The sequence below is a fragment of the Camelus dromedarius genome, chromosome 21 (genome assembly GCF_036321535.1).
Source record: "Camelus dromedarius isolate mCamDro1 chromosome 21, mCamDro1.pat, whole genome shotgun sequence".
Lineage (NCBI taxonomy): Eukaryota > Metazoa > Chordata > Mammalia > Artiodactyla > Camelidae > Camelus > Camelus dromedarius.
Genome location: NC_087456.1, coordinates 28,145,598 through 28,158,491, shown reverse-complemented (window position 1 = coordinate 28,158,491; position 12,894 = coordinate 28,145,598). Strand labels below are relative to the sequence as shown.

General features: G+C 36.5%; 1 protein-coding gene across 1 annotated transcript in view; it reads right to left on the bottom strand.

The window, feature by feature from the left end:
• Window positions 1-12,894, bottom strand: part of LOC105100345 (usherin) — a 370,866-nt gene that overhangs the window by 130,547 nt on the left and 227,425 nt on the right. Inside the window, exon 27 of the mRNA XM_064477011.1 lies at window positions 4,526-4,747. Coding sequence (XP_064333081.1) covers window positions 4,526-4,747 — 222 coding nt within the window. The remainder of the gene's footprint in view (window positions 1-4,525; window positions 4,748-12,894) is intronic.

Sequence of the window (12,894 nt, the reverse complement as noted above, 5' to 3'; positions counted from 1 at the left end):
GAAAGGTTAAGGGCACGGACTCTATGGATAGAGTTAGCAACGTGTATTAGTCACAGTGGCAAGAGATTCATGGGCACATCTCCCAGCCTCCCTTGCATTTAGATGTTGACAGATAGCTGAGTTTTAGTCAATGAAATGTTGATAAAAAATTTTGCTATTTCTAGACCTGGCCAATTAAAAAAAAAAAAAACCTCCCTGTTATTGCGTGCTCTTTTCCTCTTCTGACTGCAGGACTGGATACAAACTCCCAGGTGACCTTAGAAACTACCTGTTGAAAACAGAATCACTTCCAACAGCCAGGACGGCTGTGGATGTGAATGTATCTGAAGATATGTTCCCAGTGCAGTATCATCACAGAAGAGAGACATGAACCCCTATTGTAGGTGAGCCTTTACCGATGTGAGGTTTCATTTATAATAGCAGTTCATGTTGCCCGAAGTAATGCAGCCACTTACTAGATGTGTGATGTGGAAAAGGCTTTTAACTTCTGTTAAAAGTACTTCTGTAAAATGGAGACACTAACAGTACCCGCGATACGGGGTCGCTGAGAGGATTAAACGTGTCGATGTCTGTGAAGCAGACAGAGCTCAGCTTGGCAGACAGCGAACGCAGGATGTTGTCTACTTTTGTTGTTGTAGTTTGTCTCCTGCTGCGTGTGTACATCTTTTAGCCAACGAGCATTTTCTGGGAGATACTGGGCTGAATTTCTTGACTGGACTTCAGCTATCTTTAGAATACTAACCTATTAAGTCTACAATCCATGGGGGAAATTTCTGAAACGACTATGTGTCCACCCTGGACACTTGTGTATGATATGATTTTATACAGCATTCATTTTCAACGAAGCTCTTAGGAGGTTGGTTTTTGTTGCTTGTTTTTGCTTCTTTGTTTGACCTGGAAAAGTCAACTTTCTTGTTACCGTGCGGTACAGATCCAGGTGCCCCGTGCCATCCGTTGGAGGTAATCCTTAAGTTCCTGGGTTTGATAAAATGTTATAATTAAAATCTAATTCTTCTGCATGTAGGACAACTATCCACTGTTACTATTTTCTGGATAGTTGATGGAGATTAACATAAAGTTGATAGAGATCAACATAATGACATGGGACTGTCAACCAATTTGACAGTATCTTTATGTTAAAATCTTCCTCTAAATATGTCCCACTGGGTTGGATTAAAAAAGGCATAAGATGGATGCAGCCTGGATCCAGATGGGTGATTTATAGCCTCACAGAATAGTAAATGCCTTGGAAACATACTTGATGGTTGTCCAAAGATAAAATAAGAAACTAGAAATCAGGTTTTTTTTTTTTTTTTTTTGGCTCAAAGAAAGAAACGAATCTTTCCACAGTGGGAGGATTGAAATTTATGAATAATTTAATTTAGCATTTCTTCTTTATTTAAGGACTATAAAAATACTGAAAATCTAGTGTTCCTATGATGGCACAAGAGTCTGGTACACCCAGGATTGATACTTTGAATTTTGTTGATTGTTTAGTTTTCGTTGTCGAAGTGCTCTTTTTAAGTTTTCATCAGAACTTTATATAGAAGAGAATGTGTACAAGAACATGGTATTTAGCAATAATCTTACAATAATTTTGTTACTTGTATTACAGATAACTCTTTGATGGTTTCTAAAAAGAGAAGAAATTATAGAAAGACAGTAGAGAGTTCATAGTTCATTTCCATCAAGATATTGTGATGTTCTGAAATCTTACTCAGAGAGGGGCTGGAGCTCCAACAAGCACTGGTTACAGGGGTAGATTCACCTTGAAACCAAGGAAGCTTGCTTTTCAGAGCCCTTTGCTTGCATGAGCCCCTTCCAAGGCAAGCATGGTTATTTATTTTAATAAAATTTGCATATGTATAATATTTAACTGTAATTTGCTATGGCCACTGTCTCTTGTCTCCTTAACTTGCCCTCTGTCATATGTGTTCTCATATTAATTGAGACCGGAGTAACCATGGATAGTTTTTAACTCAAACTAAGGGGATGTTGAGTCCAGGGAATATTTAGTTTGGGTTCAGTAGCTAAATTTATATGATTTCAGCAGCTTCCATAAAAGAGTGTTTAAGGCTTGAATATGCCATTTTAACTGTAATGTGGGAACGTAAGGATTGAGAGAAATTGTAGACTCCCAGCTTGTATGCATATAAAGAAAAGATTTAAAGAAAGAGAAAGATCAGATAGAAAAATTAATATAACATGAAACAAAACTGTAAAAATTAACCATGGAGTCAACTGAAATACTCTGACATCAAGAAGAGATTTGTAACAAAATAAATTTCAGATTGTACCAAAAGCAGGAAGCTAGTAAAAGAAAATGGTGGATCTAGGATTGAAGCTATAGGTAACTTGATTACTCTGATAATACAAACTATGAAAAGAAGTCATTTATATTGGAAAAATATAAGCTTCTTACTGATTTTTTAGATAAAATAATGGTATCTATGATAAAATATAACTCATATTCAGTCATACAATAAAGATATCCATGAAAAACTGGTAGTGATGTTGCCAGTTCAAGAAATATTTAAGAAAAATCACTGTATCACCTTAAGACAAGAAAACTTAAAATGCTCTAAAATCTTAATAAAGGCCTTAGTAGATAGTTCTCCACATTTGAGAAAAATCAAACATCTACATAATATTAGAATAATGATCTGTGAAGCTTAAAGTCACTTTTCTAAACTTTAATCAAAAATATTTTTTTATTAACCATGTGATAGGAAAGAATGAATTGTCTTTATTCTTTCTGTAGATAATTACAACATAAAGCCATTATTGTATGAAGAGGCGACCAAAGGTGCAAGTTAAACATGTTGAAAAAAATACAGAGGGATGTCAGAAGTTATATAATCCAAATATACTATATTTATGTTAGCAGGATCCACTAGGTTTTTTTTTTAGACTTGTAACTTTTGTAATTTATTTTCCCCTTATAAATGTTTATTTTCATATTTTGTTTTGTCTTCAGTATTTTATTTTCTTAAAAAGGGTCCCCCAAATTGTATGACTTTCAGGCACCCCCAAATCTAGATCTGACTAACTGTGTAATCTTGAGCAAATGTCTAATCTTTATGCCTCAGTTTCCTCATTTTTAAAATGTGGATAATAACAGTACCTATTTAATAACAATTAATTGAGGTAATCATGTATAAAACATTGGGCATAGTACCTTCTAGATAGAAAGTACTCAATGATAATGATTGTTATTAATATTAATTCAATAGCTACAGAAAAATAAGGGAATAAAAGAATTGGGACATAATATCATCAATAATAATTTTATATAATCTTAGTACTTACTATGGATTATTTTCTTGGTCCTGGTTTAATGCATTTGTTGGTCGGATTTTTGGTTGTTTTTTGGTGGATGTGATACTTTCCAAGAAGAAAGAGTTTTAAACAACAACGAGATACAGCTATACACCAATGAGAATGACCAAAATCCAACACACTGACAACAGCAAATGCTGGCAAGGGTGTGGAGCAACGGGAACTCTCATTCATGGTTGGTGGGAATGCAAAATGGTACAGACAGTTTGGAAGAGAGCTGCCAAAGGCAGTTTCTTACCTTTACCATACAATCCAACAATCTTGCTCCTTGGCATTTACCCAAATGAGTTGAAAACATGTCCACACAAAAACCTGTACTCAACTGTTTGTAGCAGCCTAATTCATAATCACCAATAATTACGTTGGAAGCAACAAAGATGCCCTTCAATAGGTGAATGGATAAGCTATGATACATCTATGCGATGCAGTATTATTCAGTGATAAAAAAAAATGAGCTGTCAAGGCACAAAAAGATATAGCGGAACCTTAAAATGTATATTGCTAAGTCAAAGAAGCCTGTCTTAAAAGGCTGTACAGTATATGACTCCAACTATTTAACATCGTGTAAAAGCAAAATGATAGAGACAGTAAATGATCAGTGGTTCATAGGGGTTTGGGAGGAGGAGGAAGGGATGAACAGATGCAGCACAGGGGATTTTTAAGGCAGTGACACTATTCTGTAAGATACTATAATAGTAGATATGTGTCATTTTACCTTTGTCAAAACCCATAAAACTACACAACAAAGAGTGAGCCCTAAGGTAAAATACGGACTTCAGTTAATAATTATATACCAATACTGGCCTACCAATTGTTACAAATGTACCAGATTAACACAGGATGCTAATAATAGGGGAAACTGAGGCATAGTTGGGTGGGGGTGTAATATGGGAACTCTCTCTATTTTCAGCTCAGTTTTTCTGTAAATCTAAAACTCCTCTAAAAAACTAAAGTCTATCAATTTTTTTTAAAAACAGAAGAAAGTTTTGACTTGTTTTTATGAAATGCATCACATGCACCTAAAAATGTGAGATTACATTTTTATTTGTTATTCAATATGCACCTAATCATTGCATTAGATATAATTAACATGAGCTTTAATTACTTCTGTGTTTTCTATCTCAGGCAAGTTTCTCAACCTTTCTGCTCCTCAGAGTCTACTGGAAGGTAGACAAGGGTCCCTTACCTGGACGGCGACTGTGCACCACACCCTCTTCCTCTCCGCCACAGCACTCCAAATCCTTGCTCACGATCTGTCCACCACAGCACTGCTGGCCGTGGCTGTCATGGAGCCTCCCAGCACAGCAAATCTGGTTTCCTGAGGTGGAATACGGCATTCTGCCACAGCAGGAGTCACCGATGCCCGTGGAAACCCGATTGTGCTGTTCATCTGGACAGCATACTTCACCTGTCAATTTAGGACAATAACCATCATTGCATGAGTTAAAAAAATATGCTCTGACTCACAATTAAATTTCATCACAATGATCTTGCAGATGCCAACTGGTTGACAGAAGACCGTCATATTGGAGTTGCAAAATTTCAATACAATTTCAAAATGTTTGCACTGAGAGTGTATAAACACATGTGTCTACTCACATACACACATGTCAGCTTAGAGGTAAGGCTCTGTTGCCTGTTTTCTCTGATCCCTAACACACAAGCACATTAGGTTTAAGTGATGTTATAAAAAAAAGGTTTGTCTACAAATACTTTTCTATCTATTTAGTGCAATTTTTTTTTGGAAAGTGGAGTGGATTCAGAAATCAATAATTGATAAATTTGTATCGCTTTTGCTGATAATTTCTTTAACCAAACTATACTTATTTAACCAAACCAAAGTATTTCCAGTGGAAAGGTTAATTAAGTGAGAGGAGGTAAAAATACTGTATTCAAGCCTGCATACTAGTATTTTGCTGAGCTGTGGCAGACACAGAATTTCACTGATGTAGTTACGCTCACATTTCCTCTTTACTTGATATTCTGGGAAACTTGAAATAAGAGTAAAATTATCTTTTGCCTTAGGATCAAAGAATTCAAATACTCTAAATATCAATAGTCAGGCTTTTTTTTTGGGGGGGTATGATTCCAAAAGACAGGAAAACCCTAAAAGGCAGAAAAAAATTAAAATTGCTTTCCTTAAGGATACCTTAGAAAGGATTAATGACAACTTGGAAGATCTAAAAATCGAACTTACTTCCCTGTCTCATGACCCAACTCAGGGTTGATCTCCTTCCTACCCCTCTGAACCCTGACTTCCTCCTCCCCCTTGCCTCACCACTTTTCTTCTTCCTGCATCTTCGACAGACCCTCTTCTCTTTCCTCCACTGCCCTTTAAACATATCCTTCTCCCTAGACACTATGCTTTCATGAAATCTTATAAGGTGTGTAAGTATAATGGCTAACCTGGCAGGTTTTATAGCTTTAAACCATGGTCCAGACAAGATTTACATAATTTAGTTAATGACTTGTCTAACTTTTAAGAAAAGGCACAAGTTCCCTGAAGAATTTAAGATTGCCTTAGGATTTAGAGTCCTGGACTCCCTGATCTCTGTTAAATACTTCATCTTCTTGTGAGGCCAGAATATACCAAAATTTGATTAGTAAAAGCAAAATGAACTGCTAACCAAAACAATACTAAAAATATGGGACACTATTTAACTATGGACAGATATATAGAGAGCATAAAAACAGGACAAGAACTCTTAGCAGTTATCCCTGAGGTCTTTCTTGTCCAAAATTCATTGGTCAGAAACCACTCCTACCAGATGAAGTGGACAAATTACTAGAAACACACAGCCTACCAAGACTAAATCATGAAGAAATAGGAAATCTGAATAGACCTATAACTAGTAACAAGATGGAATTACTAATCAAAAACCTCCCAACAAAGAAAAGCCCTGGACCAGATGGCTTCACTGGTGAATTCTACCAAACATTTCAATAAAAATTAACAGCAATCCTTTTCAAGCTTTTCCAAAAAATTGAAGAGGAAGAAATACTTCTTAACTCAATCTATGAGGCCAGCATTACCTTGATAACAAAACCAGACACATCAAGGAAAGAAAATGACAGACCAACATCCCTTATTAATATTGATGCAAAAATTCTCAGCAAAATACTAACAAATTTAATTCAATTCAGTAGCATATTAAAAGAATTACACAACATAACCAAGTGGGATTTATTCCTGGAATGCAAGAATAATTCAGCATACAAAAATCAACCAGTGTAGCACATCATATTAAATGAAAGAATGAAAGAAGGAAAATGTATAGTCATCTCAATTGGTGTAGAAAAAGTATTTGACAAAATGCAACACTTTTCTATTATAAAAACATTTAACAAACTAGGAACAGATGAAAGTACCTCAACATAATAAAGGGCATATTTGAAAAACCCATAGATAACATTATATTCAACAGTGAAAGGTTTTCTTCTAAGATCATGAAGACAAGAATGCTGAATTTTGCCACTTCTACTCAGTGTAATTTTGGAAGTGTAGCCACAGCAATTCAGCAAGAAAAAGAAATAGAAGGCATCCATAATGAGAAGGAAGAAGTAAAATTATCTCTGTTCACAGACAATAGAATCTCCTATGTATAAAACCTTAAAGATTTTGCACAAAAACCCTGTTTAAACTAATAAGAGAATTCAGCAAAGGTGCAGGATATGAAACCAACATACAAGAATCAGTTGTTTCCATACATTAAAGATGAACAGTCTGAAAAGGAAATTTAAATACCATTTACAGTAGCATAAAAAATACTTAAGAATAAGTGTAACCAGGGAGGTGAAATAATTGTACAGTGAAAAGTACAAAATGCTGCTGAAAGTAATTAAAGAAGAGTTAATAAATAGAAGGACATCTCAGGTTCATGCATTAGAAGACTTAATATTGTTAAGATATTAATAATACTCAAAGTAATCTACAGATTCAATGCAATCCCTATCAAAATTCCAACAATACTTTTTACAGAAATAGAAAAATCCATCCTAAAATTCAAATAGAATCTTAAGGTACCTCAAAAAGTCAAATGACCTTAAAAAAGAACAAAGTCTGAAGTCTCATACTTCCTGATTTCAAAACTTACTATAAAGCTACAGTAATCAAAATAGTGTGGTATATCTTGATTGCAGTTGTGGTTTCATTGGTGTATGCATCAATCAAAATTCATCAAATTGTACATTTGAAATAGGTGTAGTTTACTGTACAGGAATTATACCACAATAAAAGTGTTTAAAAAAAAACAGTGTGGTCCTAGTACAAAGACAGATATATAGACCAATGGAATAGAACAGAGAGTTCAGAAATAAAACTTGGCATGTCTAATCAAATCATTTTCAACAAGGATGAAAAGACTATTCAATGGGAAAATGACCATATTTTCAACAAATGGCATTGGAAAAGCTGGATATCCAAATGCAAAGAATCCGTATCTTATACCATATACAAAAATTAAATCAAAATGGATCCAGGACCCAAATGTAAAAGCTAAAACTATAAAATTTTTAGAAGAAAACATCAAAGGAAAGTTTAATGGCATTGAATTTGGCAGCAGTTTCTTAGATATGACACCAAAAGCAAAGGTAACAACAAGAAAAATGTATTATTTGGATTTTATCAAAATTGAAAAGTGCTATCCATCTAAAGACACTATCAACTGACTAAAACTATCATCTATAGGAGAAAATATTTGTAAATTGTATATTTAATGGATTAATATCTAGAATATATAAAGAACTCCTACAACTCAATAATAACACAAACTATCCAATTAAAAAATGGGCAAAGGAATCATAAAGACATTTCTCCAAAGAATATATACATGTGACCAATAAGCCTGAAAAGATGCTCAATATTATTATTTGGGAAATGCTTATCAGAACCACAATAAAATACCACTTCACACCCAGTAAGATGGTTATTATAACAAAACAAAATAAAAACAGGAAAATACAAGTGTTAGCAAGGAAGTGGAGAAATTAGAATCCTGTGCATTGCTGTTGGGAATGCAAAATGGTGCAGCTGCTGTGGAAAACACAATGGCAGTTTCTCAAAAAACTAAACAGAGTAACTACATGATACAGGAATTCCATTTCTGGGTATATAGCCCAAAAAACTGAAAGCAAGGATTTGAACAGATATTTGTATGTCAATGTTTATAGCATCCTTATTCACAATAGCCAAAATGTGGAAACAGCCCAAATGGCCATCAAAGGATAGACAGATAAATAAAATGTTGTATAAATATATATAGACATAATGGAAAATTATTCGGCCTGACAGAGGCAGGAAATTCTGCCACAGGCTACAATATGGAGGAATTTTGAAACATAATGTTAAGTGAAATAAGCCAGTCATAAAAGGACCAATATTATATGACTCCACTTATATGAGGTATGTAGAGCAGTAAAATTCATAGAGACAGAATATAGAATGGTGGTTGCCAGTGGCGGGGAGGTAAGGGATGATGGAGAGTTAATGTTTATCGGCACAGGATTTCAGTTTGGGAAGATAAAAAAGTTGTGGAGATGGTGGTGTTGATGATTACACAATAACGTGAATATATTTAATACCACTGAATTGTGAATGTAAAAATGGTCAAAATGATATATTTTATGTTGTTATGTTATATTTTGCCACAGTTAAAAAAAATTCCACTTCCATAAACAGGGAAACGTAATTCCATGCCTGGTTTCACAGACTGGTTAACTATCACCTTCCACAAATGCTCTGGTCTCAAAAGAAGTGAAGAAAACTTCTCCAGAGAACGGAAGATAGGATACGAGCCTGTCTCTCCTCTCTAATTTATAACAGCTTGCTGAGCACTTGGAAGATGCTTTGACTTGGAAGAAAAGAAAAAAAAATTAGATCAAATTCATAGTTGTCAGATTAAGCAATTGGACAAAGCCAAGACCAGGGACCCATCTATGCTGAGTCGACCCCCAAACAGCCATCTATATTGTAAGCAAAAGGGACAGGAGAAAAACAGTTGCTCTACTCTAGCAGGAAACATAAAATCAAAGGAGGAAAAGGACAAACATTGAAAGAACAACCCTTCTCTATGAAAGGAGTTGCTCTTGTCAACTCATAACTGTCCTAAACACACAGGGAGAAATTTCCATGCAGTTGTAAAAATAGAAGGTTGCACATCTAAATGATATCGGTGCTACATTAGGTACCGTAAATCCTACGACTTTCCCGTCATTCCTTCCGAGGAGTATCCCAAATGTCTCAATGGTAGAAATTTCAAACGCCTCTCAGTCTCTGCCTTTGTCTTTCTTTGCCCTCTCTTGAATTAACACACTTTTCTGTTTAGACATTCCAATCCAGTGCATCTGTTGGGAGGAGCTCCACTTTGTAAATGAGATGCCACTATTAAATGTGGACCCCAAAGTCTCCTTCTGGAACTCCCAGTGGAAGAATCCCCCGTCTATAACCTGATGATGGCCCGGATTGATTACCCACTGGCTGATGCCTCTGTGGCCAACATTTCAGACCTTGAATCTGTCTCTGAGGGTCTCTGGGGCAAGGACAGTTCATTTACCGGATTCACAGAGGAGGCTAAACCCTTAAAGGTCTCTATAAATCTGGCTATACCCTTCTTAAATATGTCTCAAAATCCACTTTAAAAAAAGTTGCAGTTGAATAACTGTGGTCTGTTGCATCCACATGCCTCCAGAAAAGACTTGGTATCCCCTGTATGTAATAACCTATTCATTCCATCCAAAAGATAAATAGCTTGCATAGCACGTTGTCTAAGATTTAAGGGCCATTAACAAGATGGTGCTTCCTCACTTCCGTGTAGTTCCAACCCTAATATCATCCTATCTCCAGTCCCGGAGATGGCTGCTTAATTTAGAGTAACAGATACACACTCAGCAGTTTTTACATACACGCTTACACTCAGACACACTGTGTCTTTATGCATTCACTTGGGACAGTTATGTCTCAAGAGTTTACAGAAACGCACTCTTAATTCTCACAACTATTTAACCATAACCATAGTGTGGTAAGCAGAATGTGACCTCCCGAAGATGCCCACATCCTAATTCCTAGAACCTGCAAATACGTTATGTTACATGGCAAAGGGAAATTAAGACAGCAGACGGAATTCAGTTTGAAAATGCGGTGTAAGGAAGGCTTGGCTGGCCATCGCAGGCCTTGGAAGAGGGAAGGGAGATGTAGCCAATGAATGCAGACAGCCTCTAGACGGTGGAAATGGTAAGAAAACAGATCCTCTCTCCCAGAAGAAAACCTGGCCCAGATGACACCTTGATTTTAGCTTGTGGAGACTCACTTGGAACTTCTGACCCTGAGAAACGTAGGATAATGTATCTGCTTGTTTCAAGGCGCTAACTTCGTGGTAATTTGTTGTGACAGCCCTAGGAAACTAATACACTGAAGATACCTGATTTCCGTTTTAAAACGCCACCTCAGACAACGTGTGCATGGTCTTTTATAACATTCTCCAGAGGGTTCTGAGAAGTTGATTCTGTCTGTTGACAGTAGTAGCACACAAAGGACACGAAGTCTCTGAACGTCAATCTTCTTTATTTTTTTTTTTCAGAACAAAATGCATTTTCTAGGGTCTAGATTCTAGGCTGTGACCTCATGCAAAATGGAATGATTGGAAGCTTGTCATGACTTCGCCCTGCCTATCGCCAGAAGTCAGCTTGAAGGACTGCTCAGTCTCACAGAATCAATGAGAGTCACCGAGGATCCCTGGTCTCTGTGGATCTCAATGGCCACCAGACATTGGATTCCCAGCTTTTGTGAACTGGCTTCTCCTTTATAGAATCTGATGGAAGTGGACACACCTGAGTCTTGCTCTAGATTAATTCATAACAGACTATCTTCTGTCACTTAGGGAACGCCTGTTAACTCCTTTTACTCTTAGGCCCCCCAGTTACTATAAACCTTTCCTTCTATTTGCACATGAAATGTTGGATGAGCTCTGAGGGTTCTAACTCAGGAGCTCACAGACAGACATTAGTCTCCCACAAACAGTTCTTAGTTTAAGTAACTTAGTGAAGGTCAGGCAGCTACAAAGTGGAAAAAATGGGATGTGACTCCAGGCAGTCTGACTACAGAGCCCATGATCTTATCCACCGATTATTCAGCATCAAAACATCAAAACACTACGCAGAATTTTTTCCTTTATTAGAATACGATCATACAAAATGTTACCTGAAATAAGGAGTCTAGTTTAACTAGGACATTTTTGCTTGTTTTCTTTTAATAGGGATTTTCAGTGTAATTTTAATGGAGATATATTTTCTTTCTTTCTTTTCTATCAATATGGCAGTAAAACATATTGTTACACTGAACATCACATTATCATACAACACACTATCTTTTACCAATATAATATTTAATCATGAAAATTCCAGTCTTGACCTCCTGGATAACTTGGCATGTTCTTAGAGCTCAATATTCCTATTTTTAAAAATGGAAATAGAATTCTAAGGCATATTCCTTTTAGTAAAATTTATTTTAAAAAAATATCATCCAGCAAAACTGACCTGTTTTGGATGCACAGTTCGGTGAACTTTAACACAGGAACACAATCAGGGTACAAAAGAGTTTCATCACCCCCAAATTCCTTCATGCTATCCCTTTATAGTCACCGTCTCCCCTCACCCATTCTCTTGATAATCACTGATTTGTTTCTCATCTTTAGCTTGTCTTTTCATATATGTCTGTTACCAGGCTGAACTTTGGGTCCATGTGCCTGACACACAGCAAAGCTAATTTACAGACACTGGGTGGTGGTGAAGGAATGTACAGTCTTTATTGCAGGTGCCAAGCAAGGAGAACAGGCATCTCATTCTCAAAAGATCCCAATTCCCCAGTGGTTTGCAGGGAAGCATTTTTAAAGGCAATGTTTAGGGGTAAGGACTGCAAGGTACATGACTTTCTTCTGATGGGTTGGTGGTGAGGTGACAGGGTGGTGTTTCAGGAATCTCAGTCATTAATCTTTTGGTCCCAACTAGTCTGGGGTCTATGTGCTTGTGATGAACAGGAAATCATCATACTCCACCTGGGTCAGGGGATTAGATCTTAGTTCCTGCAGAACAACTCATTGATGTCCATCAAATTGTTACGTACATCCCTTCAGGAGGAACTAGGACTCTGTTTTATTGCCAAACTATTGTGATTCCTTTTCTTATTTAACTGCTTTTCCTTTGTTTCTGCATTCCTTCACTGGCCTACTTAGTAACTGCCTGTGCCTGCTCTTTGGAACTCAGGGAAGGCCTCAGAGACTAAAGTCTTTTCTACAAAAAAGAAGTGGGGACACAGAGGGGTTTTTGTACGTGGGAGGGCCCCACAGGGCCCTGCTAAGTTTCACGTCATATAAACATCATCTTACAATGTGTTACTTTTTAAGACTGGTTTCTTTCACTCAGCATAATGCCCTTTGGGTGTATTTCTCAATAGTTTGTTCCTCCTGATTGATGGATAGTATTCCTTTGTGTGGATTTACCACAATTTGTCTAGTTACCCACTGAGAAACAGATGAGGTGTTTCTCGTTTTTGGCAATTATAAA